This window comes from Rissa tridactyla, chromosome 5 (assembly GCF_028500815.1).
Source record: "Rissa tridactyla isolate bRisTri1 chromosome 5, bRisTri1.patW.cur.20221130, whole genome shotgun sequence".
In the NCBI taxonomy this organism is placed as follows: domain Eukaryota; kingdom Metazoa; phylum Chordata; class Aves; order Charadriiformes; family Laridae; genus Rissa; species Rissa tridactyla.
In genome coordinates this window covers 71,367,636-71,387,357 of record NC_071470.1, presented here as the reverse complement: position 1 = coordinate 71,387,357, position 19,722 = coordinate 71,367,636, and the positions used below count along the sequence as shown (strand labels likewise).

Sequence of the window (19,722 nt, the reverse complement as noted above, 5' to 3'; positions counted from 1 at the left end):
GTTTCTTTTTTTTCAGGACTTTGATCCTGAAATTTTAACTCTTATACTGAAGATTTATATGGCTGGTGTTTTGTCTTAAAAATAACTTCGAGGGGGAATAAGGGGAGTGAATATGCCTGGAGCTTTTTTGGAGGCTTTCATTTGCCCAACAACCTTGGTAGGCTTAAAGTACAGCAGAATAAATCTAGTTTACAACTGGCTACATGATTACAAAGGTGTAACAAAATACTGCATATGAAACTTCATACAAATGTATAAATTAGCTAATAAAAGCATTGAAATTGTGTTCCAGTTGTAGACCTAAAGTTGATTGTGTTAAAAAAAAAAAAAAAAGAAGTGCTTAATGTATTGATGATGGAAAGTGAGACAGGAGAGAATAGTGGAAACTGAAAAGGCTGCACTCTCAATGGCATTGTGTTGTCCTTCACAGAACTACATATCCTGAACATCAGAAGTCAAGGGTTGTGTGCAGTGAGTTTTATTCCTTCAGTAGGTAAATACGCCTAACTATCCCTAACTTTAACTGGCACAGAGTTTCATTGACCCAACTGAGAAAAGAACAGGCATTTTAACACCTTTCAGAGAAGATTAATTAACTACCAAGATCGGAGCTGATTTATTTCATTTTCATGAGCGAGTGAATAAATTAGATGTACTGGTGGCATTTCAGTGATCTTTTTTAAAAAGTACATTTTGGTATCATTAGAATGCGACGAAAATATGGAGATAAAGTAAATGCATGTGTAACTCTGCAAACATACCTGACAATACATTTTAGTGAAATGACTAAACTAATTCCTTTTCTCTGAAAGACATAGAAAATTTAAAAAAAGAGAAATTTTCCTCAGGCCCCTGATGTCGGTGAGGGAGGGAATCCTCTTATCACAGCCTTTGAACTTTCAAATTCAGCTGGAGAACCTTATATTAGGAATAATGAATCAGCTAACATGTAATTTAATCTAAACTTGTAGTTTCAAATCATATGGTAAACTATTGTAGAAATTTTAAGAGAACGAAAAATTCTGCTTGTACTAGTAGCTGTTAGTGTAGCAAGACACTGGGTGAAATGTATATTTCCCCCCTTTATTTATTTGTTCTCATTTTTATGTTAATGTAACTGTTTATATTAAAGATTAATGTCAGGAATAAACTCTTATTCATCAACCTCCTTAATAACGACCTTCTACAACACCACTTGAGAGCATCACCACAGCCCACAGGCTAGCACCGGACAGGAGCTAGTTCAGTGCATGCAGAAGCACCCTTGGGTACACTAAGGATAAGTAATTATTTGTGAGCCTGTAGATTAATATCTTTGACTGCTTCCCCTGCAAGTTCCCAAGGACCAGCTACTCTATTCTAACTTCTAGTTTATGGCATCTTTTCTTCTAGCACATAGAGATAACTCATAGCAAAGTGGCCAACAGACAGAGATTCTGTTACTCAAAGTCATTTTGGTAATGGAAGGCTGATCTGACAGACTGGGAACCTTGGTTCCTAAATTTCTGGTAATGTTGTAGCTACCTGTCTGTTCTGCAGTGAGTGATACCTCTTTGAGCTGATCTCTGGAAACTGTTCTGAAACTTCTAACATTATCAGAATAGTCTTAGCTTTTGTGTGGTAGTTTCTAAGGTAATATTATATATAATCTCTGTTAAAAATAAGCGAGAACATAGCTCAACTACAAAATCATCATCCAGTTCAAATGTTTATTGATCATTAAAGATTTAAAGGAAAAAAAGCTTTACAAAACTATTACAGAGTGCACAATAATATATTCTCAGTGGATGGAATCCACTCTCCGCTCAGGTTTTTTCCTCATAGTAGACTCTTCTACCATGATTTACTATTTTCATGTTATCTGCACTTTTTATTTCTTTTAGCAGGCACAACATAGATTTTAATGGCTATATGTTACACCTGGTTTGAGATACTAAGTCCTATTGGGAACGATATTGGTTTTTTGTTTGTACCTTCATAGCTACATCATTCAGTGTGTATAAATATGAGAAACCGCACAAAATGATTAATTTAAGAGATGATAAAGTAACAGCATAAATTCCAGACAAACAAACTTGTACACACCTTTAAAAGGGGTAGTGGTACGGTTGTATTAAAAATACTCACTGGCTTTGGAAGCAAACAGAATCGCTTCCAGAAGACATAAGACTTCTTTTAAGTTATCATGAAGGATGAAGGAGATTAAATAGGTAAGTTATAACAGAGGCAACATTGCTATGACCAAAGGGCAAAATAAGCTTGCTTACTGAGATAGTCACACAATCCTCTGTCTGCATCTTGCTACATGAGTAATGACTTTTTATATTCTTTAAGAGCAGTGGGGGAAATATTACAGTCAAAACAACACTGGCTGTATTTGTATTTGAAATGCTCAGCATAAATAGAAACTTATTTGCTTGTGATTCATTTGATTTTTGTTTTTACAGACTTCGAAAAGTAAATAACCTTAACTTGACTCACATGTGCTGCAGGTGATCATTGTGGAAGAACTAGCATGCAGTAATTTTTATCTACTCAACGCAGTGGCTCATGACCTGCCCTGTCATTATCCTATATCATATCTTCAGCACCATCTGAGAAGCGCCAGGACCTGCTTTTTCATAATGAGAACATGGGCAGGAGACTGAAAATGTAAGGACAAAGGCTCAGGAGTTATAGTCTGGTGTGGAGAGACGGAGTATGATGCAGGGTATGGTAGAAGTGTAGACCAGAAAGAAGGAGGTGTAGAAGTGGGAGCACTGTAACATGGCGTAACTTTGAAAGGCCTGTGATAAGTAGGTCCATGCAGTAGTCTAGACCACTGTACTTGCAGGCAACTGAAGCCAGCCAACACGAGGAAGATACCATGATCTCCTAAGAGTGATCTTTTAACTTTTACCCCAGTCTCCCAGCAGAATATGAACAGCAGAATGGTAAGGAATTAGATAAATGTGAGAAACAAACCTTATAACAAGTGACTCTCAATACGTGAGAGAGATTTGGGTGTGTGATTTAGCTAGGCTATATTCTTCACCTCTCCCGTAAACAGCTGCTGTCTGCTGTAATCCTCTCAACTTTCCATAGATATGTGGTGGGGTTTGAGTTCCAAATTTTTCTCCATAATCAGGAGGGCTATATTTTTCCTGCTTTTAATAAAAGCTAAGATTCTGATGTAATCACTCTGGTATTTCCATGAAGTCATATGAAGCTATTGGGTAATCAATGATTAATTCAGTTTTGAGCTAATTGTTTCTATGACTATGCAGAAAAGCAGCTGGTAAGCCAGCAGAAAAGACAAGCTATAGTTTCAAGTATGAGCAAGGGTTTTCCTCTTGTATTAAACATCTTTGAGGGAGAGGAGTTATGGCCTGGCATGTTGCAAAAGGTCAGCTAGGCATAGGCATTATGGCCAAGCAAGAGGGAAAGTCTGCTAGAACTTGCTGTGCCACAAATAAACTGTGAAAAACACAAATGTGAAAAAATCCAGACCTATTTACTGTGTAATTCTGGTACAAGTGAACAACAAGGAGTAGAAAAACCAAAGCAGAAAATAATAGGGTGCTGGTGATCTCATCTAAAATACTGGAAATGTTTACAAGCCTTAAATTTGCTGTATTACCTAGTTTTCTTGATGGTCTGTAAAAATAACATTTAAACTTTTGCTGAAATTTCCTAAAATGTCATGTTGTTTAAGTGACACACACCTGAGTCTTCAGCCTGCTCAATGCTCCAGCAGAGTTTTGTGTTGGTGATGCGATCCCCGGCATCCTGCCTGCTGGAACATTACTCAGAACAGAAGCACAGAATCTGGATCAGCAAAGTACATTGTAGGACCTAGACATGGAAAAAATAAGTATATGTAATGTTGCGATAGAATTCTGAGTGACCCTCAGCCCATATATTAAGAGCATTCAAAGCAGGAAGTTGCTGAAATTTCATAAGTAACGTTCGCAAGTCCCCTATAAATCTTCTAAATTAATGGAAAACACAAGATACAGACTTTTTTCAAGGGTTATTTTAACCTAGATAATAGAGACACTATAATAATTGATATTTTACCTAAATAGAAATCTGCAATATAAGGGGGGGAGAGGGTCCCTCTGGAAAATGTATATTGTCATCAAAGGAAAAATTTTTGTGACTTCTGATAATAATCAGAAGAGAGGTGGTAGTCCAGGTAGCTAGTATTAAAGTCATTAACATCAGCAAAATTCTGGTTTTTTATAAAGGGCTGGAAGAGTTCCCCTAATTACTACAACACAGCATGACAATTGCTTTTAATAGTTGCGTTTTACGTAGACAGAGTGCAGTCCAGGTATGCAATTTTATTTTTGTTCTCCCCTATTTTATAAAATAAATTAGAAGAGAATACATGAGGCAAACCATATGGAACCAAGGTCAAGTCAGCAGCAATCCAGTATACCACCTCCATTTAAGCAGTGTTTTCATAGTAAGGATCATGGCAAATGTCTAACCAGCTCATTCCCCTTTTTATTACTTTTTTACAGATGATACAATAATACCTATTTGGAATGTTTCCCTTCTCTTTTAGAAACTTTTTTCCCCCTAGATTCGCTTTCAAATTTTGCAAGTGTTTGGGTTGGAGAGACAAGAAAAAGTTTCGTTCTGACAACTGGGTTTCTATGCATAGCAAGAGCTTGAAGAGACACAGGAGAAAATGGTGACGGCAGGTTGACAGAACAGTTTATTTGGACATTAATATCAGTATTTTTCCTAAAAGGATTCCTGACACAATCTGCAAGAAAATAAGTTTGTGAAGGAGGCTGCCTACAGAAGTTGTGGAAACTCTATCCTCAGAGGTATTAACAAATCAACCAAGCCTGGAGCAACCTGCTCTAATGTTGACATTAGAACTGCTTTAGGTGGGAGGCTGGAAGAGGTGATCTGTAGGTGTCTCTTCTAATCTAAATTGTTCAATGAACTTAGGCCTAGAATTAAAAAATGTGATGGAGGAGGAAGGTAGAAATATGCAAACACGCACAGATGTGTGATTGTGTAAGCATTATTTTCTTAGCAAATTAAATTAAGCACTGATAATTTCAAAGATATGAGCTGGGAAAACAGTCCTATTTCTATACATGCAAAGGGCTATTGCCTACAGTTTTGTTAGGGCCTCCCGCAGCTAGGTCTCAAACAATAAGACTCCATTTCATTTGCTTTTAGTTTGGTCAAGCTGAAATTGTTAGAGCTGAAATTTCCTACACTGAATTAGTTATTCCGGCTAGTGATTTTCTTTTAAGTTCCATCAAGAGTAGTTCAGTCATTTCCACAAACAAATGAGCAGAAATATGCATTTCTTTCATATAAAGAAAATTTTTATAAACATTTAATTAAAGCTGTGCTTTTTAGTAATGTGTTTCAGTTTGGCAGCCTAGAAAACCTGCACAAACTTGGCCAAGTCATGAGTGGCTTGGTTTACATAATTGCAGAAGACATTTCTTGGCACTGTGCAGTTGGTCTCCCACAGTCTCTTCACAATGAACATACTCCATGTCAGAGCTTCAGAGGCAAACAGAACTCTTTGTATACAAAACAAGGCTTCCTGCAGGAACAGTGTGCTAAAGGCTTAGGAACAGAGATCAGTGATGCTGCTGGTATACAGCAGTGGAATTTGAGTAGCATGACTGAATGGAGAGCACAGCAAAGAATTAAGACAGAGTGGAGGTGAAAGGAAGGAGGAAATGTATGTAGCAGAAGCGGGAGGATTTATGAACACTAAAGCATATTCTTCTTGAGAACTTGAAATTCAGTCCCATGCTCACTGCCTTCCCATGAATTCATAATATTAAAGAGGTATTAAATCTTTAATCACAGTATGATGTAATGATTTCCTTTTTCTCTCACAGGATTTATGAACAAAATGGATTCTGTTCACCGAATGGACCAAGCTCCTGAAAAAAAACACCTGCATAAATGTCCTTATTTGAAAAAGGAAGCTGTGTAGAAATGGAGGAAGAAGATCACAAAAAGAAAAGTATGGGTTCAATGACAAAGGCAGCTGAATGCAGCCCTGAGGAAGAGAGTCCTGTCCCTGCCTTCATCTCACCATCTCCCTGTGATTTGGGAAGTTCCTTAACCCAGATTTTTCAAAAGCGACAATAATTTTCTGAGTTCCCTTCTACAAGAAATCTTGACTTTAGGTTGCTTTGTATATCTGCCCTTAGGATGAAATCCTTCATGCTCCCCAAACATATTTTTCTAGTTGTTACAGTCAGCTAGCTCAGATGCATGTTTCCCCAGTGCAGATGATACAGTTGGAAGGAATGAGTGCCCCCTACAGAGCTTAGTTCAAAAAAGCACTGAGTTCTCACAGCTGTCTATGTTCACGTATAGCACCCAGAACTAACTGGGTGCTGTATGTGAAAACAGACAATCCTAGGGATTGTCTAAATCTCTTAAAAAAAAATCCATCTCCAGGTATCACATACTGGACACAAAGTCATTAGGTTCTTCCAATCTTTTTCCATTTGTAAAGTTAAATTCCCATGATCTTATCCTTCAGAACCTTTGAGAAAAATGAACTAATTCATGTTCAAGAAGCACTGGATGCTACACTGGTAAGTGCCATAAAGGGAGGCCAAAAAAGATAAAATTAATTATTCTGGTTTTGCAACATGGTGCAAGGAATGTGCAGTAAATCAGATATGGGGGCCATGGAAAAGAAGTATACATGAAATACAGAATACCTGCTTTTCCTGGTTTTCCTCAGTTTTATTAATTTTTTTGTATATATAAATACTCTAGCTAGTGTAAAATCACATTTCTTGTGCCCATGTAACTAATTACTATACGGTAGTGTAACTAAGGCTGTAGACATTTTTTTATTAAATAAAAAAGATTTAAAATTAAATAAAATGAGTGAAGGAAAGCTGTAAGCAGCAAGGCAGCATGTAAACCCCTATGTGATTACTTTAGCCATCACAAGCATCCCATCTTGGTCATTGCACCCGGAATCCCCAGGTTCAGAAGAGGGACCAGTGTAATCCCAGATGGGCTCCCAGTGCCACCCTCCTTCCTGTTCCTTCTGCTGCCCGGTGGTGATCTACGCTGCATGTGGCAGCTCTGAGTACAACTGATGATGTTAACTCTAGTATCACAACCAATCTGTCCTCAGGAATGCGAAAAGCTATTTGAAGCATTTATTCTGCCAAGAAGCAGCATTAAGAAAAACTCCACCTAGCAACTATACCATTACCAAAGTACACTAGCATGGAAACAAACCACAATTTTTGTTTTTCTGGCACAGGCTACAATATGTAAGCCTGCGAGAATTACTGTAACTCCTGTTCCTGTGTTCTTAAAAGCACAATGTGTGCACTCAGTTTTAACAGGTATGCAGATGTCTATTATTTTAATGACATTCAAACTGAGGCTACACGACTCGGGAGAGAGCCAGTATGGCTTATACAAACAGATATAATGAGCTATTTTTGAACAAACATGCTTATGTTGATACCTTTTACTCTTACAAGCAGATTGGTGGCAGTAACCAGCTGCAGCTTTCAGATGTCAGGTGCATAGATTTCCATGTTCCTGCAATGCCTCTCCTTAGTCCTGGAAGGGCAGGTAAGGTTCCTACTTGCCCTTGCAGGAAGACTGACAGTGACACTTTGTCACTTGCCAAGGATACACACAGGCACCACTGGTACATAATTCTTAATTAGCCAGTGCAGGATCAAAAGAGGCCACAGAGTTCATGCCTAATTTTTCATCATGTTTGTTACAAAATTGCTATGTTAATAATAGTTAACAACATATTAACAGTGAATATGATATTTAAGATAAGATATGTGGAGTGAAACCTTATCAGTGTTGTTATTCCTTTACATAAAATGGGTCTTCTACTGCACGAGTTGTTCACAAGATCATTAGCTCAACAACTGCATCGTCATATTTTGTATCTGCACAAACAGGATCTCTGGCAGACGGTGACCTGACATCACTGATGAGCTCAAGTCCTTTCTCCAGCAGAGACAATAAACTTCTCCACACTGTCCCTGTTTATAGCTTAAACTCTAGGGAAGAAAATTACTAAGCATTTGACGCTCAGCCTTCTGGCAGAGACTGCATCCAGGGAAAGGTGCAGTGGGAGCCATTGTTGTCTAGATGTTTAGAATACGGCAATCCCTCCACTCAAAAGGAAATTACAGCCAGTAAATTTGCTTCACTTGTAGTTTTGCTTACAAAAAGGCACCCTAAAATGTTTGATAAACTCAAGTCATGGGTGGGCTGGTTTAGCAACTTTGGTAGAAGATTTTTTTAACTGTCACAGAGGGCAACACTTCTAGTCTACAGGTACTTTTATAAAGCAGGCTTTTAAAAACAGTTCCTCAGTGAGTGAAAATATAAGTCATTTTTTGGTAAAGAATTTTTAAGCATTGGCACTAGAGTTAATTGATAAACTATTAAACTGTTCAGTTGCAATTTATAGCGGCTATAATGGCAACAATGTCTGAGTGATCACCCTGTGCTAGCAGTAAAGACATACCTCATCTGCTATAGCATGAAATACTGTAAGATGGTTTGTAATGATGCATATATCTTGTTACCTGCTGATAATAACCTATCGGCAAGGACAACAGTTTAATTATATAGTACATCTCCTGCTGGCTTCCAAGTATTTCTGCTGCTCTTCACTAATTTCTTAGATAAAAAAGAATCAGTCTCCTTATTTTACACTCGTACATTAATTTATGAATGGAAGACAGAAAGCTTTTATTAGCTCCTGAGGTGCCTGAATTCTTTGTGTTGTCATCCTGATACAAAAATCCAGCCCCAGCTGCCCATAAATCCTGATGGATGGTGCAGAACAGGCCCCAGATTGGCTAAAGGATGTGGAGATAATCCCAGACTGGACTTCTCACAGAGATGTGCAGAATATTATTTTGAAGGTGGCCCTCAGCCCTGGCCAAGTGGGATCTCTGCTTGCATTTATACAGTACAGGCAGCTTGGATGAAACATCTTTCTCTTATAGTCCTTTCTTCAGGTTCATTCTGAGCATTGGATCACAGCATCCACCTTGGGAAAGGCACTGGCCCAGCAAGAGCAGAGCAGCCTTCAGTACACAGAAACCTTTGAGGTGGGCACCAACAGCTAAGGTTCAGTGTTTGGCAAAGAAGCAGTGAGAAGGTAAATTCATCTGGGATTAATGATATGAAATTGGAAGTCCTTTTGTCTGTGAAAGAATAATCTGTGTGTCTAGGTACTGAGGACCTCCAACATAGTCCTGTCCCTTTGAACTCCTGCTGCAAAAGGAGTTTTAAGTCTATATTCCACGAAGACCTATTAATAGTGCTTTCTACCAGAGTTTGGTCTTTGCAGAGACAAATATGTCAGCTTGTTTGTTAATATGTCAGCGTTTATTCCCGGCACAAACTCCTGTCCTATCAAAGCCCGTAAAATGGGAATCAGAAATCTGAGTTGAGTGAGAAAAATGTCTTTAAATTTGGGAACTGCTTATAAAGAAAAAAGATTTTGCTTCATACACATTTCTCTGAGTAATAAGTAGCTGATAATAGATAACTGATAGTAGGAATTTCCCTCCTCCATTTCTGAGCAATTACTTTTTAAATACTTCTGAAAATTTGAAATATTTTCGCATGCATGCGCAGCAAATGGACATGTTTTAGATGTTCTTGCTTTGCCTAACACATTGTAATTTGGTGTAGACAATTGGAAATGTATTATAATAATGAGAATGGCAGTGCATTACAGTCTGTACAACCTTTAAAGTCACTATCTTCCATTATGAGTTTTTAAGTGCACAGAAAGGCCTCATGAAAAACATGGATGCAAGGGTATTTACTCTCCCGGGTTTCAGCTCCTACTGATGGTGCAGTGACGAAATAGAGGATATAGCAACAAGATCGCATCATGGAGAGGTATAAAATATGTACTTCTATGCAGACGTTATAACAAGTTTGTTCCAACAACTGATTTTGGACTGCTGTGCTTTACTATTCCCTGCTAGCAATAACACAGTGCTGGCTTGCAGAACAGTGGTCTACTTTACACAACAAAACACATTGTTTTGATAGAACAACATATGTCACAGAGGGCCTGTTCCAAATTGTCCTTCTCCCTGCTATGCTGGCTGCAGCACGCTGAGCTCCCTGAGCACAGAAGAGGGAAACATTCAGCTGACAGAACCCTGCACCTCATATTGGAAAGTTTGGCTCAAACGTATTACTGGCCATGGCCTGGAAAAGACTGTAAGCTGAAGTGAGAAGGAATGTTTCACTCTTCAGAAGAAAACCTAGCATTATGTTATCCACACTATCCAATTACTCCATATCAGCCTGTACGTCTCTCCCCTGCTATCCCTCTCTATTTTCAGTGAAAATCTAGAAGCCTCAGAATGGATCTCACCGTAATATTCTTTTTCCCAAAGAATTCAAACATTCTTAAAGGCAGCAAGGTATAATGTTACACTCTAAAAAGCTGGCAAAGTTGACCTTTATTGTGTGAGTTCGCAGAGCTAAAATGGTTGTGACAAGCTATAAAGTCGTACCACATGTTCTTAGAGTTTACAACAGTCCAGTAGGCTCACAAAGGATGAATTTAATGCCTCTATTGATCAATAATTTGTTTGTACCAAGTTGATCTATAGTTAAGTATCTCCTTCCAAGATAAAATAACCAAGTGATACCTTTCCATTTATTTAGTACGTGTCAAATAAATTGGTAACTGTAATTAGAAATAAACACATTCATAATAGGAAGTGCTGTGCTACTGACTATTTGGAAAATATTGCAAAACATATTGTGATAATTATCAGGAATTTGTTCTGCAACACCAGACTCTTAGAAGTAAGCAGAACAAATATACCTGCTGTATGCAGAAGGAATCACAAGGTAGAGGCTCGGCACAGTAAGGAAAATTTGCTATTACTGGGTTTTACAGAGATAATTTTGCAGGTTTTGACAATAAAATCATTCACAGGTTTCTGCCCCACATATCTTTTTACTCCTACCTTTTGGTTTCATTGAGGGAAAAGTCATATTTTTAACAACAGACTCATAAATGCATTTGCTTACTCAGGTTTACTGCTGCCCAATACCTCTCTATTATACTGCTCTCAGCTACAGTATCTCTGTATCACTATTTTCAGTAGGATTCCACTTGACTGCAGATTTTCAGTTCCCTGCCTACATTTAATGCTCTTTCAAGGGTATACACTAAGCTGGTAAATAACTTTTCTCCCATTTTTTAGGGCTGTCTTGCTATGTTAACTAGGCTCACAGTAGTATCTTCGTTTTCTCCTCATTTTTGCTGTGTGAATTTGTTAGAAAACAATGACAAATTTTCAGTGGCTAGCACCAGTTCTCCCTACTTGCTGATGTCTCTCACACTGCAGAAGCAGAGGTGCCAGGTAGAAGGTTAAATACAATACTTAAACAATGTCTTTTATATTGATAACAAATCTTACAAGACGATTTTTAGAAACCTTAAATAATTGGAAGCTAAGCAGTATGAGTTCCCTCATCTTTCTAATACAAGAAAGAAAGAAAGAAAACCAAGAGGATGTTAAAAAGTTGTAAAATACTCACAAGTCTCGGAAAAACTGTGCAGCAAGTTGGCACAGAAGTTGGGATAAAGTTTGTACTGGTGACAGCAGCAAATGCTCCACCCCCTCCTCCGTCCTGTTTTACTTTCAGTTGTTATATAATAATACAGGACTATGTTTGTACCTACTACAATGTGGAAATTATCCTCACCACAAATAATGGAGAATAGGGATTTCCTGCTGCTATTCCTGAGCAATTTTCAAATTCGGAAAAAAACCCAAAAGAAAACGTGGGGAAAGGCATATGCCTGTGATTTAGAAGGCAAGTGACTGACAAACACAAAAGGCATCTGCCTGCTGCCCCAAGCAGTGACATTTACGCATGCTACCTCTTATCCCTCCATAAAGGGAAGAAAGTGCACAGTTTGTGCCCTTGTCTCTGCACAGTCTCTACCCGCTGTGTAGCTTAAATGTATCCTCCCAACCAGAGCTCCAGAGAGTTGCTTACCTTGAAAGCAAACGCTGTAGCTTTATGCTGTAACTCCTCCTCTTCTCTGCAGCCTGAACGGTGTTACACTGGGGCTGCCGCCACAGGAGGGAAAGAGAAGTTGCCTGTTGGAGCAACACCAAGAAAGAAGAGCACGGCCATGGAAGAGGGTTGCCAGGACAGAAAAGAGCTTCTCCAAAAGGCACAGCACCTGGCTTTCTGTGGGAATACAGCACAGAGAGGTGTCATAAGACCAGGAGACATCAGAAGAGGATCTTTGTAAAGGAGCTGAAAAAATACTGTGCAAATTGCACTGAAGTCAAAAGTTATAGATTTTATCTGTTAAGAAAAGTGGGTGTTTAGTGCTTACGATAATCACAAGGCTTGGCAGCTGTAATTCTAAAGTCCTACTTAGACACCTCACGATGAAAAACCTTTCTACCTTGAGCTAAACTTCAATGTCCTGAAGATGAGGCTCAGCAGCTCCCAGGAGTACTCTCAGGTTTCCAGGAACCATCACTTACCTATGTAAGGGTCATGCAATCCAGAGGCAACAGGGAAAACAGTACTTCCTCTCTGTGCAATCCTCTTTTTGTCTTCTTCTGTGTTATTCTGGGTGCTCGTTGTTATTCTGTGCGTGTCACACTCTGTGAGGTGGTAAAAATATTCTGCAGCTAAATGAGAGTGTTTTAGAAATGGCTCTGTCTCCTTACTGAGTTTCTAGAGTTGGGCGTTTCCTTCCTGTTTCTCAGTGAAACAACACTTCATCAGGAACACTTGGTGAACAATATCAGTTAGTTCCCTGTGTTGGGATATTCTATTACAGCTAGATTCAGAAAATCTACTTAAGGACCTAAATAAGACTTCTTCTGTATCTTGAACAGCTGTCATACAAGAGAGAGAAACAAGGACTGGAACTGAGTGTTTCCAGAGAGTAGTTCTAGATGGCTGCATGCCGAATTCATTACATGAGGCAGCTTGCTGCCATTTCTCAGCACCGGTGTGCACCGTAATCCTGTGGTCCAATGCTTGGGTCCAGCATCCATTCTGCAGAGAAGGTACCAAAGTGAAATGCAGCCATGCTGATTAGATCCTGTGCAGGATCTGGTTTGCAGACGCTACCACTGCAAAGAACCTTCCAGCAATTTAACACATGACAAAAAAGCAGAACTCCCACTTTCAAGCTCTCCAGGGACTCTCAGCTCTCACGTGATACTGTGTCTCTAGAAAAGCAGCTTCTCACTCTCCTTGTACTCTGTCTCCGTATAGAGTGTTAATATCACTTCTTAAGCAGTTGTACAGACATGGGACAAGCATTAGAAACTTGTGCAGGATTTGAAAGAGAAAATAAAAGTACAGACTTGGCTGGAATTCTTGCTGTGGAATGGTACAAAAATGCAAGTGAAAAAGAGGTACCAGCCTTGCAGGAAAAAACACCAGCCTAGATAAATATTGAAACCAAAGGAACATACTCATTTACTAGCTGCCTTGTGATAAGGGCACTTCTTCTAAGACAAAAGTGGTCACAAATGCCTGTGTTTCTTCAGTTTACTCCAGCCCAAAGAACGAGAGTGAAAGGTTTTTAGTACACATGTATACATGTATTTGTACTGGGGATCCCAAAGTCTCTCATATTTGTCCCTGTTAAAAACTGAAAGAAAATAAATTGTTTCCCATTTGTCTTTGCTTTTTGATGTGATACTTTTGCTATACTAAAATTTGTCAGAATTTTCTCAACTAGGAAAAATTTATAAGCAAACAGTCAAAAACAAGCACACAGAGCTTTAGGTATTCACGAATTATATTCTCTGGGAAAAGGGGAAGAATCTCTTATTTAAATTTTGTTTAAAATCACTTTCCAAGTAGTTTCCTTTGAACACTGCAAAATGAAAATACTGTATATAGGGTGGATTTTATTTTTTTTAAACTACCTCTTTGGATTTGTTCTATTTTTTTTTAAGATCTATGTTTTGCTGGCATTTCTGCAGTTAAAATATATCAATTTCTAGCTTAATATAAAACCTGTTCCTATTATAGTTGTATATAAAAATAATATAAGTGTCAGTATGTATTACATTGCAATAGGGTGGCAATACCACCTGCATTCCCTGAAAATTCAATTCCGGTTCATTTTCTTAATTACACAAAAATGGGATTCCTAATTACACAAGGGATGTTTTATAGTAATCTAAACATTACTAGTCACATCAAGGTGTTTATTTATAGCATAAATTATCCTCATGCTCTCCTGCAAGCAAAATATCTCTTTCTGATTTATGCAAGTTTCATTTATAGTGGACACAGGCTATTTGGCAAGATATTGGCAATTACTGTCACTAATGAGCTACTAAATTGTTATTTAGTATTATAAGTACAGTGACAAAGAATGTGAATAACTTACATCATGGAAAGAGTAAAGTAAAAACAGATGCGTGAGTGTCATTTTGAAAATAAAACAGGATAACTGAAAATTCAAATATGACCATCCTGATTTGAAGCAACATTGCCTAAACCATTTGTGTGGCTGCACGATGGTCAGCAGGTTTGGGTTTACTGTACTCTTAAAAATTTGCCTGTATTCTCATGAAATTAATTCTTTTGGAATTGGTGTTAGTTTTGTCGATGAACACCAGGAGAGGAAGTGTTGCTATAGGAGCAAGAGTGAAAAAGAGGGAGGGAAGAAGGCTTTTCCAGAGCAATATGATGTGGTTTGTAATACAAAAATGTTGTATTTTCTGAAGGTAGTCTGGAAAAAAATGGCAGTTCTTGCAGAGCCTTCAGGGTGGCCCCCAACCCACCCAGCTCAGAGCCAACTTTCTTTGCTAAATTTCTGAGTGCTCAAAGACGGGTCTTCTCACCTACTGTCTCGGTATCAGTTCTTTTAACAAAAAGTCTTGAAATGGAGGCCTTCTCTGATAAGGTGTGGGCTCTGATAAGCCATTATGCTCCGATAAGCATAGTGATTTTAATTATTTTTTAAATGAATTCCAAAATATTTAAAGAACCTGAACCCAAACGTACAGGCAGACGCAGAGGACAGTAATTGCAATTTGAATAACGTCTCCCCCTAAATACTTTTTTATTATAATGTTCCTGGTGTGTTTGAATTTTGCTGCAGGGCTGAATGACTACACCCTCAATTATCGACCTCGTAAATTTCTGCATAGGAAAATGAAAGAACTGTTGTTTTCTTCCTCTAGGTGACAGAATGGATGTAAAGAGCGGATAAGCAGGTACAACTTTGACTCCCCCTGCTCCCAGTGTGGGATCCTGAGGAGCTGACTCAGGAGGAAACAGCCTTCTGCCTCTGAGGAGTCACATCCCGGTTGTCCCACCAACGTTCACCATTGCTGCGTGTTATTTCAACTAAGGTGAGCCTTGATTCTAATCACGGTGGCCAGCAGCAGAGGGCATTACTCCTGAGCAGGAGAGGACAGAGGAGAACTTGTATCATGAGGGACTTACATAAATCTGTCTTTGATCTATGCTAGGAAGATGCATTTCTGGGAGTTATAATCTTCAGCAAATCATACACGTAACTGAATTTGGGAACTGTCCTGCACCAGTGCTGTAACAACACATAAACCAATATTCAAGTTTGAAATAATTCTATGGTGGAGGCATTGCTGTAATAGAACATGTAATATACTAAGTGTGTTACTAGGTGGGAATGTGTGCCTTTGGAAAATCTAGGTAACTTCTGCTTCATGGCTGGTATAGGACTACAGATAATCTGTCTCTTTTTTTTTTTTCATACTAAATTATAATGTACCTTAAATTATAGACTCTTCAGATGGGTTATGAAAAACTTCTGGCATCTCAAAAATGCTATTTAATTTCTAGATACATCTGGAGAGACATTAATATTCTGCCTTTCAGAAGCATACACAATATTTCTGGCATGTTATAATTTATCAATTATTGTTACTAAGCATGAACTATTCCTATTTAAAGGCTGTTTCCAAGCAAAACCATATAAATTGCTAAGTTAGCAGAAACAAAACAAAGGGAAGGGCATTTAATGCTTAAAATAAGTAGGTATATGTTTCTGAATCTGTGGAAGAAGCTAACACAGAGAAATGTGCAGCTCTTAGTTGGAGTCATGTGAGGAACCGATAATCTGAAGTGTTTTGTTTAATGCCTTGTGAACAAGCACTATCCTATTTAGACAAAATATTTGCAGTATTGCAGCCTAAAAGTTTTCCTAAAAGAGTTGCTCCATAAATTGCATGATAGATGCAGACAATCCTTCAAAAAATAAAATAAATATGAGAACAAAAAAGCTGCCTAACATCCCAAAAGGCATGTCTTCACTATAGTGGATCTCTCAGGTTATACTTGTGTTAGTTCTCTCTGTGTTAATCAGCCCTGCGTGGAGCAGCCAGACCACAAAACTCTTGCGGTCAATGCTGTCTCAGTAGTCTCTGATGTACAGAGCTACATGCCAAATCCACAAAAGTCTTGGTGAATCTAATCCTTATTTAAGTTCCCAGCTAGTTCTCATAGGAATGATTCTCTACTCAAATGCTTTTTTGAAGTTAAGCGCTGTGCCAGTTCACTTCAGACGTCTGAGCACTTTCTGAACCAGGTATCTGGAGCCCAGTGCAGGGAGTCAGGCACATTTAGCTGCTAGGTTTCACGTGCTGAACAGGGCACTGGCTAAATTATTAGCCAATTAGCAGGGCTGGGAAAAGCCTTTTGAGGGCTTAAGTGCCCTTGGCTGCACTGACCATGCCTCCAACCAGAATCCATAGCTCAGGATCCTCCCCTGAAAGCAGTGCCTTACCTCAGTTTAAAGCACAGCATCCAAAACACGTGTCAGTCAATTATTTTTTTTTAACTAGACAGGCATTTTATAAGTGTTTCTTAACAGAAATTCTAGAACAGCGAATTGAAGAATCAAAATGTTACATTATAATATGAAACTGAGTCATTTGGAGGGGGGGTTCTTTTCCTCAAAGCTACTTATTTATCAAAACAATTTCTCGAGATCTCTCAATCTTAGTCCACGTAGACACCCTCTCTGAGGTTAACAGCCTGCTTTGAGGCTCACTTTGCCATTTGGAGTTGGAGCTTTCAGGAAGGCAGGAGAATTAGATCCTAACCCTTGTGACAATCCAAGTAAGTTAGTTCTACTAATAAGAAATAACATACAAAAGAGAGGGCTGAAAGAGGAAAGAATGCAACTGAGTAATGATGTGCATTCCATCAAGATTATTCCTCAGTAACCATAACATATGTATGATATTTCTCTTTTGATAATACTGTTTTATAGTTTCATTATACTGTAATACAGCTGGTCTCTTTAATGGTCAGAGTTTTTGTGGCAAAGGTAGAAATCATTCAGTGGAAAGTAATTTCTGTATAAATAGAAAAAAAAAAGATATTTAGCTACCACGAGGAGAGAATGTATTCTAAACACTTGAAATTTAAGAGCCTCTGCACAACATACTGTATTTAGCTGAAAGGAAAGAAAGGGCTTTCTCCAAGTAGTTTAAATTCAGAGTCATACCAAATTCAAGGTTGTCTTTAGTTTTGCCACATCACTTTCAGGTTACTAGGGTATATAAAGAGCCTTTTCATTTGTTACGACACACTTGTGCAATATTAAACTCCCACATCATCCCACAATATATTGCTCACTCCTTTACATGAAAAAATCAATGCGCTTTCTGTAGGGAATCTTAATATGTGACATACTATGTACTGAAAGGATGAATGCACTGGGAGTTATCAAAACGTTGACTAGTTGATGAAAAGATAGTGTTTTGAAATTTACTATCAATAATTGGTCGTTTGTCATTTCAGTCCCGAGTTTTTTTGATAGCTTATTGTCCTCAGACCAGCAATATTTCCCATCTGTTATTTCTTACCTTTCCCCAGTGCACCTGTTATTCAGAAGCAGCAGCTTCCTCTGAATGGTATGCCATTGCTTTTGCTGGCACCATGTGGGACATAGAGGTGTTCTATATGCATAAGAATAGAGATTCCCCATATTTAACCTCCACTGCTCGCTCTGAATTCTTCTGTCCTCTGCCTCGTGACTATCTGGCCTAAGTCACTGAAATTCATTGTAGGAAACCATGCAATGGCATGTAGCAGGACATATTTACAGGGCATTTCCAGTCCTCTCCATTTCCCTGTTTATTTATCTGTATGTACTTCCTGTACCCCGAAAACAGCTGAAGATAAGATGTTTATGGACAGTATTTCTGGTATATCAGGCCACTGAACTCTACTTGTTTGTCAGCAGTTCAGATGAATTGTCTGTATCAAGGTCCAAAATGGAGTTGGCTTGCAGATGCAAACAATTGCCCACAGAAGCAGAGACTGCTGAGAGTGACACTGCAGCTGCTCAGACCCTGGCCACGCCCATCCACAGGGAAGCGAGAAGGTCCCTGCCTCCCAGAGATACAGGGCGTATGAAGTGACTTCTAGCAGTGTGAAAATGCCCGTGTCTCCTAATATCAGCATGTCCAGCTACCCCAGATCTATGACTTGCAGTTCTTGTTACTATTCAAGGGGATTTGCAGTCTGCTTGAGGTTGTTCAAAGTAGAGAAAGACCAAAGAGTGACGTCTGGGCTGTGTCCTAGCAGGCAGCGTAAAGCAGCAGCAGCCCTTTAAATTCCCACCACAATAATGTGCAAACTGGAGAAACTGACAATGAGCCAAAAACTTTTGTCAGTATGCTTGGATCAAAGTTCCTGTGCATTAAAATAAAAGATGAAAGGTGCTCAATAGATTATGGTGTTCTCTGCAGAGTTGAAAACGTGGCAGAAAAAAAGCACTTTTTGGTAAAAAAGCGTTATTGAAGAGATGAGACTCAAACCACCCATTGCTGCTCACTTTGCCTATTTTTGTGTGTCTCCAGAAGCTACTTGGACAGTACTTTGTCAAATATAACCAAACAGTAGCATCCAGAAATAGCTGAAATATAAATAAAAATCATATATACTGAATTCTAATCACTAGAAGTAAGGATGTTTTTTCACTGGAACAAAGTTGAGACTATACCACTATGAAAGAGATAAGGAGACTGTAGAGGACATTGCAATTAAGAATTCAAGTACTGATAAGTGGACATCAGGTTTCATGTGTGTATTTAATAAACAAATCAAGCTTAAACTCGAGAAAATACATTGCCTCAAAAAGATTTCAGTTTGTGAGAATGCAACTACACATAGTAATGCTAGCCCATAAATCCTGCGTAATGAAGATACTAAGTAGTGAACTTGCAAGACATGGATAAGTAGTCACTGTAGGTATATTCCAGAAGATCAGTGGACTTGATGTCACCTGAGAAAGGCTCATAAAATCTCTCCAAAATCTCAGATATGGAAAACTCTGACATATCTTGTCACTTCCCAGATATGTAAATTACTGGCAACATCTTCTCATTTGCTTTTTTTTACCACAGGATTCCTTCTGAAGTGACTCCCACTGAATTCACCAAAGAGCATCGAGTTTAAAATGAATCTTGTGTGGCTTAGGGAAGGGACAGAATTGAGTTCCTGCTGATATTATACTTTCTTGCAAACCTTTCCGTGTATTTATACCAGTGGAAATGGTGTGATTTCCCAGATTTACATTACATGTGGCTGATACATAAAATTGCATGCTCTACTTGTTTCATTCCTGTGTGACTGTATGAAATCAATTTTAATCTACTCTTATACACATATCAATAGAAGCTTAGACCTAAGAAT

The 19,722-nt window shown here is 38.5% G+C and overlaps 1 protein-coding gene across 4 annotated transcripts in view; it reads right to left on the bottom strand.

The window, feature by feature from the left end:
- The window catches only part of IL15 (interleukin 15), a 36,577-nt gene extending 23,704 nt beyond the window's left edge, over window positions 1–12,873 (bottom strand). Inside the window, exons 1-3 of one of the 4 annotated variants that reach the window (XM_054201978.1) lie at window positions 12,540–12,873; window positions 12,037–12,234; window positions 3,705–3,834 (exon numbers count right to left, since the gene is read on the bottom strand). In XM_054201978.1, coding sequence (XP_054057953.1) covers window positions 3,705–3,767 — 63 coding nt within the window. In that variant the 5' untranslated portion in view covers window positions 3,768–3,834; window positions 12,037–12,234; window positions 12,540–12,873. Of the gene's footprint in view, window positions 1–3,704; window positions 3,835–11,571; window positions 11,681–12,036; window positions 12,235–12,539 lie in introns of those variants that run through there. The other 3 variants (XM_054201981.1, XM_054201982.1, XM_054201980.1) reach the window with 3 other exon arrangements.
- Between the last annotated feature and the right edge of the window lie 6,849 nt (window positions 12,874–19,722).